Source organism: Syzygium oleosum, unplaced genomic scaffold, assembly GCF_021117445.2.
Source record: "Syzygium oleosum isolate NSW1041296 unplaced genomic scaffold, Sole_v2.1 Sole_v2.33, whole genome shotgun sequence".
Lineage (NCBI taxonomy): Eukaryota > Viridiplantae > Streptophyta > Magnoliopsida > Myrtales > Myrtaceae > Syzygium > Syzygium oleosum.
The window spans coordinates 1,783,584-1,796,874 of record NW_026607517.1 but is presented as its reverse complement, the minus strand read 5'-3'; the positions used below and the strand labels follow the sequence as shown (position 1 = coordinate 1,796,874).

General features: G+C 43.8%; 4 protein-coding genes across 4 annotated transcripts; all 4 read left to right on the top strand.

Annotated features, from left to right (window-relative positions):
* Positions 1-3,690: 3,690 nt before the first annotated feature.
* On the top strand, positions 3,691-5,878 carry LOC115672746 (jasmonate-induced oxygenase 2-like). Its single transcript, XM_030594672.2, has 3 exons — positions 3,691-4,376; positions 4,753-5,080; positions 5,333-5,878. The coding sequence occupies exons 1-3, from the start codon at positions 3,892-3,894 to the stop codon at positions 5,585-5,587; spliced, it is 1,068 nt and encodes a 355-aa protein (XP_030450532.1). The 5' UTR covers positions 3,691-3,891; the 3' UTR covers positions 5,588-5,878.
* A 157-nt stretch (positions 5,879-6,035) lies between these two features.
* Positions 6,036-7,140, top strand: LOC115672531 (putative inactive methylesterase 20). The gene is made up of 2 exons (XM_056304993.1): positions 6,036-6,499; positions 7,081-7,140. The coding sequence occupies exons 1-2, from the start codon at positions 6,059-6,061 to the stop codon at positions 7,138-7,140; spliced, it is 501 nt and encodes a 166-aa protein (XP_056160968.1). The 5' UTR covers positions 6,036-6,058.
* A 1,401-nt stretch (positions 7,141-8,541) lies between these two features.
* Positions 8,542-10,322, top strand: LOC115672532 (jasmonate-induced oxygenase 2-like). Its single transcript, XM_030594337.2, has 3 exons — positions 8,542-9,052; positions 9,424-9,751; positions 10,004-10,322. Exons 1-3 carry the CDS (start codon positions 8,565-8,567, stop codon positions 10,298-10,300), a joined length of 1,113 nt encoding a protein of 370 aa, XP_030450197.1. The 5' UTR covers positions 8,542-8,564; the 3' UTR covers positions 10,301-10,322.
* A 216-nt stretch (positions 10,323-10,538) lies between these two features.
* LOC115672747 (methyl jasmonate esterase 1-like) lies at positions 10,539-12,071 on the top strand. The gene is made up of 3 exons (XM_030594673.2): positions 10,539-11,150; positions 11,334-11,465; positions 11,630-12,071. The coding sequence occupies exons 1-3, from the start codon at positions 10,713-10,715 to the stop codon at positions 11,912-11,914; spliced, it is 855 nt and encodes a 284-aa protein (XP_030450533.1). The 5' UTR covers positions 10,539-10,712; the 3' UTR covers positions 11,915-12,071.
* The last annotated feature ends 1,220 nt before the right edge of the window (positions 12,072-13,291 follow it).

Genomic DNA, 13,291 nt, shown 5'->3' with positions numbered 1-13,291 from the left:
TCCAACCTAAGAACAAGACTGGACCGAACCTAACTGATACAAATATTTTTTTTTCACTTTTCTTTACTCTGTTGCTATTGATTTTCTTCAACTCAGTTAATCCTAACTCTGATACCAATATGAAAAAATCCAACTCTAAAGTTAAAGTTAATGAGTTAAGGGTCAATCATGATATATTAATCGCACCAAGCCACATCAATTCTCTGTTGTTTGACTTTTTCTAACATACCTCATATGTATATCTCGACAGTGGATGATCAAAAGGAATATGCCAGATGAAGTGTTGGAGATAAGAGGATCGAATCATATGGTCATGATATCCAAGCCCACGTAATTATGGGCAATTCTCAAGAGAACGGCCAGTAAGTATTGCAGATCAGAAGTGGAGAAAAAGATAGGGACTTTGAATGGTCGCTCGCAACAGTCAAAACTTTTGTTCCATGATTAGCTTCAATTCAACTCTATTTTGGGAGCTAAGCTTGTTATTAAAACGGGACAAAGGAAATCGTTTGACCCTGTATTTGCGCATGATTCATATTAAAAGCACTATTTGTCCCATCATTCCATCAATCATTCTTCTTTTCTCGAAACATCGACCTTTCATACATTCACACATGTCAGTTTTGGAATCAATGTTTTAGGGACTTTACACCTTTGGGTTTACCTATATTCATTTCATTATATGGATTTTAGCAGTGCAAAGAGACATGTCTGCAACCTGCGGATAAGAATGATTAGCTTTTCGCGACAGATCATTGCAATGTGATGGATTGGTACATCAGAATTCATGAGAAATAAATGATGGCATCATTAAGGAAATACGCAAAATTTGGACAATGTGATCTACATCAAGCTCGCGGTGGGTCAATTTTTTTTTTTCCCTATCAGTTTGGGATGTATGTGTATAGAGCATATGATTTTTTGGAAACAGTATTGCATTGCATTAAATCAAGGAATAGTACCAAAAAATTCATTAACTTATTGTACTTGTAACAATTCAAACCTAAATTTTTTTAATTGTGTCAAATTAGTCATAAACATTTTCATATTTTGTCAGTTGAGTCCATCGGATCAATTTTGACTGAAAATTACTGATATGGATGCCAACTATTTTACATAGTACGGCCGGCGCTGACGTAAACACTTTTAATAGTATTTCTATAATTTTTTGAATTGTTATTACTATTTTGTTTTCGTATTTTTATTTATTTTTTTCCCTTTCATTTTGGCCAGCGGGGCCGCGAAGGCCTCGCCCTAGATCCGGCGATGACTTGCTAGCTCTCATTGGGCAACGTGAAAGGAAAAAAAATAGAAAAAAATTCAAAATTTTTTTCGAAAAATTGTAAAATTTGACAACGTCATGCCGACCGTGCCCACGTAGAATGACCAGCGTCGACATTAGTGATTTCGGCCAAAATTAATCAGAGGGGCTCAATTAGCAAATTGTGAAAAGATTTAAGATTAAAATGGCACAATTGAAATGTTTATGACTAAATTGATATAAGTGCAGTAGGTTTAGGACTTTCCTGGTAATTTTCCCCATTAAATTGCATTCAACGACTAAGCGTGTGTCCGAGTCTAGTAAATCTCAAAAAATAATCCATTCTTCTATCTCCGCTACGACATCAAACCAAGCAAATTGGTAGATGGTGCACATAAATCCCCGAATCGGATTTGATCAAACCACGAAAAAGATCAACCATCCGTGTATAAATAGGGAGAAGAAATTAGAAGTGCCAAAAGTTATGTACAGCGTTCACTTTAATAAAATATTACCATGTTAGATTTCTGGCAATCCAGATCGGATTTAACACTCAAGTGATCGTTTTTTTTTAAAAGTGGCACTTAGGTGATCCGAAATAAACTTTTAGCACTTTAACTAAAGTGAGTGCCGTACATAACTTTTGACACTTTTAGTGTACTTTTTCCTATATAAATAAGTCTACCAACTTTTCTCCAAGGCGAACTTGAAGCTAGTCATCTGATGTGGCAGCACTTGGCTGTTGAAACAAACCATTCGATATTTTTTCTAGTCTTCCATTCTCAACAATATTTACTAGCAATTTTTCAAAGGATTGCCCATGACCGTATCGGCTTGGAAATAATGGAGATATGATCAAAGTCTCTTATCTCCAACACTTCGTCTACTGGATTTCTCTCAATCATCCACTCTACAAAATCATGGCCAGGCGAGGGTCGGCCTCACCCTGGCCAGATCTGGTGAGGCTGGGGCGAGGGTTCGCTAGATCTGGTGAGGCCAGCCCTCGCCCAAGCCATAGCGGCCTTGCCCGGTCGAGCGACATAGACCCTCGTCTAGGCAAAGCCAGCCAGCTTGGGCATGGCCGGTGGCCGGTCACTGGCAAAGGGAGGAATAAAGAAAAGAAAAGAATATAAAAAAATCGAAAAAAATATCAAAATTGTCCACGTCAGAGTCGGTGGTGCCACGTCGGTCGGTCAACGTCTATGTCAGCAATATTTGGCAAAAATTATGCGGAAGAACTGAATGGGCACTATATCAAGAGGTTTAGGACTAAATTGGTACCAATACAATAGGTTTATGACTTTTCTAACACCGCATAAGTCCATAGGCTCTCGGATCTTCAAATCCATCAAACACAATCATGACCTCTCTTCGATTACTAGGCAAGATCTTAGTTTACTCGTTGACACGATAGTCTAGAGATCAAGAAAGATTTCGTGTGCGTATGATATCTCGAGCGGCAACACAAACAAAGGCTCGCATATACCGTGTGCAGCGTACTAATGTGCGTGTCTTGTGGATCTCTCGCCTTCTTTTTTCTCGATAAGTAAATTGTCCTTGTTGCGCTCCAAACGAAGAGAATCGCCGGCGAACTTTCCCCACGTACAAGGTCAAAACATGAATACGGTCAGCAACCAAAGAGATGGCTTCGTAGCTTCTCTCAACATCACATTACATTGGTTTTTTTCTTTTATCTATCCTATCTCCCAATTCTCCTCACTCTCTGATTTTTACTCTGCCTCTTGTTGAGCACAAGAGTTAAACCCCGCACCTGTGATACTAGCGCACCCACCCCCCTCCTCAATTTCTTTACCAGCAAGGCCGCATGCCTGTTGGTAACATCACATTACATAGTTGATGGCCTGCTTTTAAGAGGTTAACGTGATTTGAGTTGCAAGAATCTGCTGGGTTTGTCATCTATTCGACATATTGTAGCACGATGTCCAAATATTGTCCAAAGAAAACATATTTTGTCGAAAAGAATTGAAAAAAAAATCAATCATGAAGAGACGGCCTAGTGCACCACAAAAATTTCCATGTTTAGAGGGCTCGGTTGTATACTCAATCAATGGTTTCGGATAGAGATGGAATTCATTTACACTTGAAATTCAATTCAGTAATTAGTTGGCCTACACTGTTGCGTATACTATAGATGATAATATCATGAATGATTCTCATGATTAATTCATTGCTTTGCATTTAACATTATCTTGTGCTCCGATTGGACCACCTGTCCAATACTTTTCGACAATGTATCATGGAATCAGGAATCACTTATTCATCGCAAACTCCACGAACAAACTTACCAAATAAGCAATGCAAGCTCTTACGTCAAGATTCACTAACTCTTCGCCCTCTTTTTGCCTTTCTCCTCTATAATTTTCTACATGTCCTGACACTGTCCTAGTCCCTCCTTAGTTACCTCCGAATCATCCACACAATCGCGTCCAGGTTCAGTCGCGCGTCAGCAACCACCATTTCCACCATAAATATGTTCCTCTCTGTAAGTGCTTCAATATCACCCACGGCATAGAAAAGAAGAAGAAAAAGATTTGATCTTTCCTGATCAGTCACAAACTCACCATATTAACCCAAGATCAAACTCCACGATCCTTACCAAGAAGAAGAAAATGGGAGAGGTGGATCCGGCCTTCGTACAGAACGTCGAACACAGGCCCAAGCTCACAGCCAACCAAGCCCAAGGCATCCCGCTCATCGACCTCGCCGCCCTCACCGGCTACTCACCATCCGACGGCACGGTCGCTGACTCTGCCGTCGTTGAAGGGCTCGCGGCGGAGATAGGGGAGGCTTGCAAGAAGTGGGGGTTCTTCGCGGTGGTGAACCACGGGGTGGCGGCGGAGAAGAGGGAGAGGATATGGCGGGAGGCGAGGGAGTTCTTCGGGCAGGGTTTGGAGGAGAAGAAGAAGGTGAGGAGGGGCGAGAGGAATGTGTCGGGGTACTACGAGACGGAGCACACCAAGAACGTGAGGGACTGGAAGGAGGTCTTCGACTTTACCGTGCAAGAGCCGACGCTCGTCCCGGCCTCGCACGAGGACGGCGAAGAGGGTGTCATCGAGTGGACCAATCGGTGGCCTGAGTACCCTCCTGGATTAAGGTTAGTGTTTCCAAAATATTCTTTAACTTCGGCTACGTGGTGTTTCAATGGAAGCTGGCGCATGATCGATAGATTATCGATCGATATAATCTGAATCATTAACTGCACAATTGTCAATGGTCCCTTACTTTTTGTGTTTCGATGAGGAGGGAATTATTGTCCTTTCTTTGACGCCATAGAAACAGGTTGTGATAGCTGCTCATACAAGCAGGGCTTATTAGTAGGAATTGGTGATGTTACGTCAGATAGTAAGGGACATGGTGAAACGTGCTTTGTTCAACCAAATAGCCAATATCGATTTATTCTACCCCTACCTTTCTTATGGAGCTCGCATGAGCCCGTCCAAAATGATTCTCTTGCGGCTATTAAAATTCAGGGAAGCATTCGAAGAATACGCACAAGAAGTGGAGAAACTCGCTTACAAGCTGATGGGACTGATAGCTCAGAGCCTGGGCTTGCCCGCGAGCAGGTTTGACGAATTCTTCAAGGACCAGACCAGCTTCATACGGCTCAACCACTATCCGCCCTGCCCTGCGCCGCACCTCGCTCTGGGCCTCGGCCGCCACAAGGACATGGGGGCGCTCACCATCCTGGCTCAAGACGACGTCGGAGGCCTCGAGGTGAAGAGGAAGAGTGATGAGGAGTGGGTCTTTGTCAAGCCCATCCCTGATGCCTTCGTCATCAACGTTGGCGACATTATTCAGGTACCACCGATTAAAAAAGAACTTTTTATATGCACAACTCATCGCTTAAAGATGTGTATATGGAATATCATTCGTGCCGCGACTGGTTGTGCCTATGCCTAATGATTATCATCCATCCTTTCGGTCAATTTTTGTGATTTTCATACATGATCATTGGTCATACGTATGAATTGTACTTGTGAATGTGGGTGCAGTACTCAATGGAAAAGAACAACCTATATTTTTTACGAATTAACTCTTGACTATGTGAAGGTTTGGAGCAACGAGACGTACGAGAGCGTCGAGCACAGAGTGACGGTGAACTCGGAGAAAGAGAGGTTCTCAATTCCATTCTTCTTCAACCCATCACACTATACCATGGTGCAGCCACAGAAGGAATTGACTGATGAGCACAACCCTCCCAAGTACAGGCCGTACAATTGGGGCAAGTTCTTGGTCACCCGAAAAGCAAGCAACTTCAAAAAGCTTGACGTTGAGAACCTCCAGATTCACCATTTCCGGATATGAGAATCAGCAGTAGAATCTCCAAAATAGTGACCATCTATTGTGCTGAGATGCAGGGAGTTATGGAGCATTGCTGTAGCTAAAGCTTTTTAATTAGCTTTGGTGACTTGAAACTTTGCCGTAGAATGTAACGAATATGACTGTCGATTGTGAATATTGTGTGTTTGCCAAAAAAAACATAATGGAACTGAGCACAGAGGTTTCAGTAAAGTGCCTTTGTTGTTCGTTTTCTGTTGTAAATGTAAACCATCTTTGTTTATTTGAGTATTTTGTGTATAAGGTATAAAATTTCAATTCAAAAGGTATGAAAATATGGGATCACGAGAATAGTCAACACCATTGATTTCGTAATTGCTGACTAATGAAGGTTCTCCTTCGCTAGCACACCAAACCATCTCGCTGAACAGAAACCCATCGCCTTCCCCCCATGCAGAGGTCCAGTTTTGGGTAAGAAAAACATCAAGCGAGAGGCAAATGGACAAGAACCCGAACCTAGCATCACGTGCCCTCCTCATCCTCTTCCTCTTCTGGTTTGAGCAGAATGAAGCATCGCTTGAAAGCAAGCACTTTGTGCTGGTTCATGGGTCAGGCCACGGTGCATGCTGTTGGTACAAGATCGCGAAATTGTTAAGATCATCCGGTCACAGAGTCACTGCACTTGACCTGGTGGCTTCCGGGATCGACCCGCTTCAGGTCAAATCTCTGCAATCGATCTCTGAGTACTTCAAGCCCCTAAGAGGTGTCATGGAAGGTCTAGCTTCACATGAGACAGTGATCCTTGTCGGTCACAGCTTGGGAGGGTTGGCTCTTTCTCAGGTGATGGAGAAATTCGCCAGGAAGATTGCGCTTGCTGTTTTTGTCACTGCCTTGATGCCTGGTCCTGAACTCGATATGTTTCTACTCTCAAATCAAGAGGTATATTCAATCTTAAACCCATCATTGCTAGTGATACAATTTCCACTCCATTTTTACCCACGAATTTCGCATTTGTCAGCCATCATTCGAAGAAAACGTTAAATGAGAATTGCCAAAAGTCTCATTAAAAGCAGTTCTTTTCCAGATTGATTGTGAGAAACCTCTGTTGTACTTTGCAAGTGAAGTCTCTCATAAGACCACCACCCGTTCTAAATAGCCGCTACACCTACGAAAACGGGCCGAACAACCCTCCGACCACCTTCAGTTTTGGCCCAATTTTCTTGGCATCGAGTGCTTTTCAGCTTAGCCCCATCGAGGTAAAACCAAGAAACAATCAAAAACTACACCCCATGCTAACTGTCTCTGTATTGCATCACTCCAATTTTGTCGGATGTCTGACAACACATACTCGACCAAACATGTTTCAGATTAATCAAAGCTCTCTCTCTCTCTTTTCCTTAGTCTTTTTTTATTTTGCGGGATTTGATGTTGGCGAACATGTTGATCAAGCCACTGCGTTTGCTAAGCAACGAGGACATGTCGAGGCAAATAACATTGTCCCAGAAAAATAATATTTCTAGGCGCAGGACTTTTTGGTTTGCGAGGATGATATGCTCATTGTGAAGGATCTTGTGCAGTGAATGTTGGGAGTTTGCAACAGAAACTTGAGGCCTTCAATCGGGAAGATTGCCAGCCATAAAATTTTTCATATTAGGAGAGTTCGGTTATATACCGAAGAAGTAGTTTCGAATAGAGATAAAATCAATTTACATTTGAAATTTAATTCAGTAATTAGTTGGCCCGCTTCGTTGTATATACTATCAATAATAGTCTCAGTAATGTTTTTCGTGATCACGCTTTGAAATTGCGTTGTTGTTCCCTATGATGCACCGACACGCGACACGCGACACGCGACACGACACGACACGACACGCGACACGTCAATTCTCAAAAAATACCATTTTCCGACACGTTAGGACACGTATATTAAATATATATTTTTAATAATTAAATACCATCACAATTATAAAATGACCTACCACAGCTCTTAATAAGAAAAAAAGACAGCAGTCCACCAAAATTTCTTTTCCCCATCCATCTGACCTCCCCATCTGACCTCCCTATACGAAAAAAAAACGCAGCCCACCACTTTTTCCTTTTCCCCCAACCCACCCACACACGCCCCCTTCCCCGACTTCTCCCTTCTTCCCAGTTCCCAGCCACCACAATTTCTTTCGAAACAGAGAGGTGTACCTGCAGCGAGCGGCGAGCGTGAGCCGCGAGCACGACCGGCTAGCGGGAGCGGGAGAGGGAGCGGCGAGCGGCGAGCGGGAGCGGCGCGGAGGACGGGAGTTCGTCGGTCGAACAGAGAAGTAAAGAGGCAATCGTGTTTTAGCCCTAATTTGGTGGTCGACGCCTTTTATTGTTCTCTGTTTTCATTTTTTTACAAATTTACTCTTCGGACACGCCGGACTCGCGTGTCGGAGGCGTGTCCGGAGAGTTGACTTCGTGTCGGAAATCCGACACCGTGTTGACCGCGTGTCGGAGGCGTGTCCACGCGTGTCGACGTGTCCGACACCGACACGTTGGCCATTTTCACGTGTCGGTGCAACATAGGTTGTTCCTAATCCATTACTTTTTATTCAAAATTATCTCGTGCACCAATTGTAACACCTGTCCAGTACTTTTCAGCAAGATATGATGGGATCAGGAATCAACTCTCTATCGCAAACTCCGGGAACAAAACTATCTCAATAAGCAATGCAAGCTCTAACGTCAAGAATACCGAACTCTTTGTCCTCTTTATCTTTATGCCTTTCTCCTCATAATTTTCCCCATGTCCCGACACCATCCTAGTCACTCCTTAGATACCTCCAAACCATTCACATAATCGCCTCCAGGTTCTATCGCGCATCAGCAACCACCGTTTCCACTATAACTGCTTCAACGTCAACTACGGCCAAGAAAACAAAAAAGAAAAGAAGAAGATTTGATCTTTCTTGATCAGTCACAAACCCACAATTAGCCCAAGATCATACTCACGATCTTTATCAAGAAAAGGGAAATGGGAGAGGTCGATCCGGCCTTCATACAAGACGTCGAGCATAGGCCCAAACTCGCCGCCACACAAGCCGAAGGCGTCCCGCTCATCGACCTCACCGCCCTCACCGGCTACTCACCCTCCGGCGGCACGTCGGCTGCCTCCTCCGCCGCCATCGAAGGGCTCGTGGCGGAGATAGGGGAGGCGTGCGAGAAGTGGGGGTTCTTCGCAGTGGTGAACCACGGGGTGGCGGAAGAGAAGAGGGAGAGGATATGGCGGGAGGCGGGGGAGTTCTTCGGGCGGGGTTTGGAGGAGAAGAAGAAGGTGAGGAGGGACGAAAGGAAGGTGTTGGGGTACTACGAGATGGAGCACATCAAGAACGTGAGGGACTGGAAGGAGGTCTTCGACTTAACGGTGCAAGAGCCGACACTCGTCCCGGCCTCGCTCGAGGACGGCGAAGTGGGTGTCACTGAGTGGACCAATCAGTGGCCTGAGTACCCTCCTGGATTAAGGTTAGTGTTTCCATGGTTCTTTATCCTCTGGCGACTTGGTGGTTCAATAGAAGCTGGCGCATGATCGATGGATGATACATAATCTAAAGCATTTAACAACACAATCATTGACGGTCCCTTACTTTTTGAGTTTCAATGACGATGAATTTATTGTCGTTGTTTCGACCCCGTAAAAATTGGTTGTGATAGCTGCTCGTATAAGCAGGGCTTGTTACTAGGAATTGGTAATCTTACATCATGTAATAAGTGACATGGTGAAATGTGCTTTGTTTAACCAAATAGTATCGATTTTATTATATCCTGGACCTTTCTAATGGAGTTCGCATCTCGTGCCTATCCAAAATGATTCTCTTGCGGCTATTATAATTCAGGGAAGCATGCGAAGAATACGCACAAGAATTGCAGAAACTCGCGTACCAGTTGATGGGACTGATAGCTCAGAGTCTGAGCTTGCCCGCGAACAGGTTTGACGAATTCTTCAGGGACCAGACCAGCTACCTCCGGCTCAACCACTATCCGCCCTGCCCTGCGCCGCACCTCGCTCTGGGCCTGGGCCGCCACAAGGACGCAGGGGCGCTCACCATTCTGGCTCAGGACGAAGTCGGAGGCCTCGAGGTGAAGAGGAAGAGTGATGGGGAGTGGGTCCTAGTCAAGCCTGCCCCTGATGCCTTCATTATCAATGTTGGCGACATTATTCAGGTACCACTTACTAAACAAGAACTTTTTATATGCACAACTTATCGATTAAAGATGTGTATATGGAAGATCAATTGTGTCGCGACTGGTTGTGCCTATGCCTAATGATTATCATCCATTCTTTCGGTTAATTTTTGTGATTTTCATAGATGATCAATGGTCATACGTATGAATTGTACTTGTGAATGCGGGTGCAGTACTCAATGGAACAGAACAAGCTATAATTTTTACGAATTAACTCTTGACTATGTGAAGGTTTGGAGCAACGAGATGTACGAGAGCGTCGAGCACAGAGTGACGGTGAACTCGGAGAAAGAGAGGTTCTCGATTCCGTTCTTCTTCAACCCATCACATTATACCATGGTGCAGCCATTGAAGGAATTAACGGATGAGCGCAACCGTCCCAAGTACAGGCCGTACAACTGGGGCAAGTTCTTGGTCACTCGTAAAGCGAGCAACTTCAAGAAGCTTGACGTTGAGAACCTCCAGATTGACCATTTCAGGATCTATCCAACAATAGAATCTCCAAATAATGACCATCTATTGTGCTGAAAAGAAAGGAGTTATGGAGCGTTGTTGTAGATAAAGCTTTTTAATTAGCTTTGGCGACTTAAACTTTGCCGTAGAATGTAAGGAATGTGACTGTTGATTGTGAATATTGTGAATTTGCCTAAATAAATTATGGAACTGAGCACAGTGGTTTCACTAAAGTGCCTGTGTTGTTTGTTTTCTGTTGTAAACCATCCTTGTTTATTTGAGCAGGTACACAATTTCAATTCAAAAGGGAGGAAAATATGGGATCACAAGAATAGTCAACACCATTGATTTCGTAATTGCTGACCAATGAAGGTTCTCCTTCGCTAGCTTTAGTCGATACCAAACGATCTTGCTGAACAAAACCCATCGCCTTTCCCCACTTGCAGAGGCCCAGTTTTGGGTAAGAAAAACATCGAGCGAGAGGCAAATGGACAAGAAACTGAACCTAGCATCACTTGCCCTCCTCATCCTCGTCCTCTTCTGCTTCGAGCAGAACGAAGCATCGCTTGAAAGCAAGCACTTCGTGCTGGTTCATGGGTCAGGCCACGGTGCATGGTGTTGGTACAAGATCGCGAAATTACTAAGATCATCCGGTCACGGAGTCACTGCACTTGACCTGGCAGCTTCCGGGATCGACCCGCTTCAGGCCAAATCTCTGCAATCGATCTCTGAGTACTTTAAGCCCCTGAGAGATGTCATGGAAGGTCTAGCTTCACATGAGAGAGTGATCCTTGTCGGTCACAGCTTGGGAGGGTTCGCTCTTTCTCAGGTGATGGAGAAATTCCCCGAGAAGATTGCCCTCGCTGTTTTTGTCACTGCCTTGATGCCTGGTCCTGAACTCAATGTTTCTACTCTCAATCAAGAGGTATGTTCAATTTTAAACCCATCATTGCTAGTGATACAATTGCCACTCCATTTTTAGCCAAGAATTTCTTATTTGTGAACCATTATTAAAAGAAAACATTAAGAGGAATAGCCAAAAGTATTCTTAGAAGCAGTTCTTATCTATATTGGTTGTGATAAAAACTGTTGTATTTTGCAAGTGAAGTCTCTCAGAAGATCTCCACCTGTTCTAGACAGCCACTACACCTATGACAATGGGACGAACAACCCTCCGACCACCTTCAGTTTCGGCCCAATTTTCTTGGCATCGACGGTGTATCAGCTCAGCCCAATTGAGGTAAAACCAAGAAAAGAATCGAAAACTCCACGCCATGCTAATCTTCTCTGCATTGCATAAGTTCCAATTTTGTCGGATGTCTAACAACATAAACTTGACCAAACGCGTTTCAGATCAATCAAAGCTCTCCCTCTTTTTTCATCATTCTTTTTCTTATTTTGCAGGATTTGACGTTGGCGAACATGTTGCTCAGGCCACTGCGTTTGTTCAGCGACGAGGACATGTCGAGGCAAATAAAATTGTCCCAGAAGAATTATGGTTCTGTGCGCAGGATCTTTGTGCTTTCCGAGGAAGACAAACTCTTTCCGAAGGGTCTTGCGGAGTGGATGATCAAGCGCAATCCGCCAGATGAAGTGTTGAAGATGAGTGGATCGGATCACATGGTCATGATGTCCAAGCCCACCGAATTAGGTGCAATTCTGCAGAAAGCTGCCAGCAAGTATTGCTGAGATGAGAAGTGGAGACAGAGAGAGGGACTTTCAATGGTCGCTCGCAACAGTCAAAAGTTGTGTTCCATGATTAGAGTCAATTCAACTTCGTTTTGGGAGCTAAGCTTGTTAATAAAACGGGGCAAAGCAAATAGTTTGACCCAGTATTTGTAAATTATTCATATTATAAGCACCGTGATATAAAAAAAAGACCATCTAATGTTTTTCATACTAATCAAACAAGAAAACAGTACTAAAATGATGCGCATCTGTCTAAAGCAAGGGAAGGTGTGCTGAACTTTGAGAGTTCTTATTATCTCACTTTCCCTTCAACTCATCGGCCACGTCTTCCTGTCTTTTTATCTTTCATTTTGTAAACCAAATAAAGCACAGCCAAATCACGTCTCGCTGGACAGTATCACAAGCGTCTACATGCATATGTACACATATAGAACACATGTATATTCGCGCGCGCACAAATAATAAAAAAGTTAGAAAGAAACCAAGCTTCTGTTCAAAATCTTCATGGCGGTGTTCATTCCATGCTTTTTTGTCTGCTTTAATCTAAAACTAAGAGGGTATCTTTAAACAGCATATTCAAGTTGGAGGACTATAGTTCTGTACACACTGTGTTGATAATTCTCCGATCTTATCTTCAGACTCACCCGAAATGTCGAACCTCACACACACCAGAAGCAGCCACGAAACATGAGTCCAAGCTTCTCGAAAGAATCGAATAGAAAAATCGGATGCGCTTTTTCTCTTGAAAGTTCCGCGAAATCCACATTCTATAATAAACTAGATCGATGACTTCTTCTGTCAAGAGAGACATTTAACATATTTATTGCCACGCATACTCTCACATACGCTGTGCATGTGGACAGCAAGAACCTTATCCAGGACAACGCAGAGATGAATCCAAAAAGAAAAAATCCCATCTCAAAGCGAGAACTTTCTTATCCATTGTGGAGCGAAAAACGACGATTCTCTTCCCCAGAAAAGGATCATTCAGCTGAAATGCAGTCTCTGAACTTGAAGATCTGATGGCACTCATGTGATCAAGATTCAAGAATCAATATTCTGGCTCTTGTACACATCAAACTTCACATGGTGCAAACAGTACATGAACAAGACCAACAAGAAATGCCGCCTATACATTGCTATTCATCTCTTGATGGAGATCCGAACTCACATTATACACAACGAGCCAACTAACGTCTCTCCCTATCGGTGTCCTGTAAAGTAAATTCAGACCCAACAAAGGAAAGAGTTTCAGGGGAAGAGGCCGAAAAGAGGGACCGGCGGAGCGGCCGCGAAAGCTGAATAGGCGAGCCGCGGGAACCGCCTTTCGTGGGGGACGATGGTGCCGCCGAGAGCTTGTGCAGCGACGAGGACGAA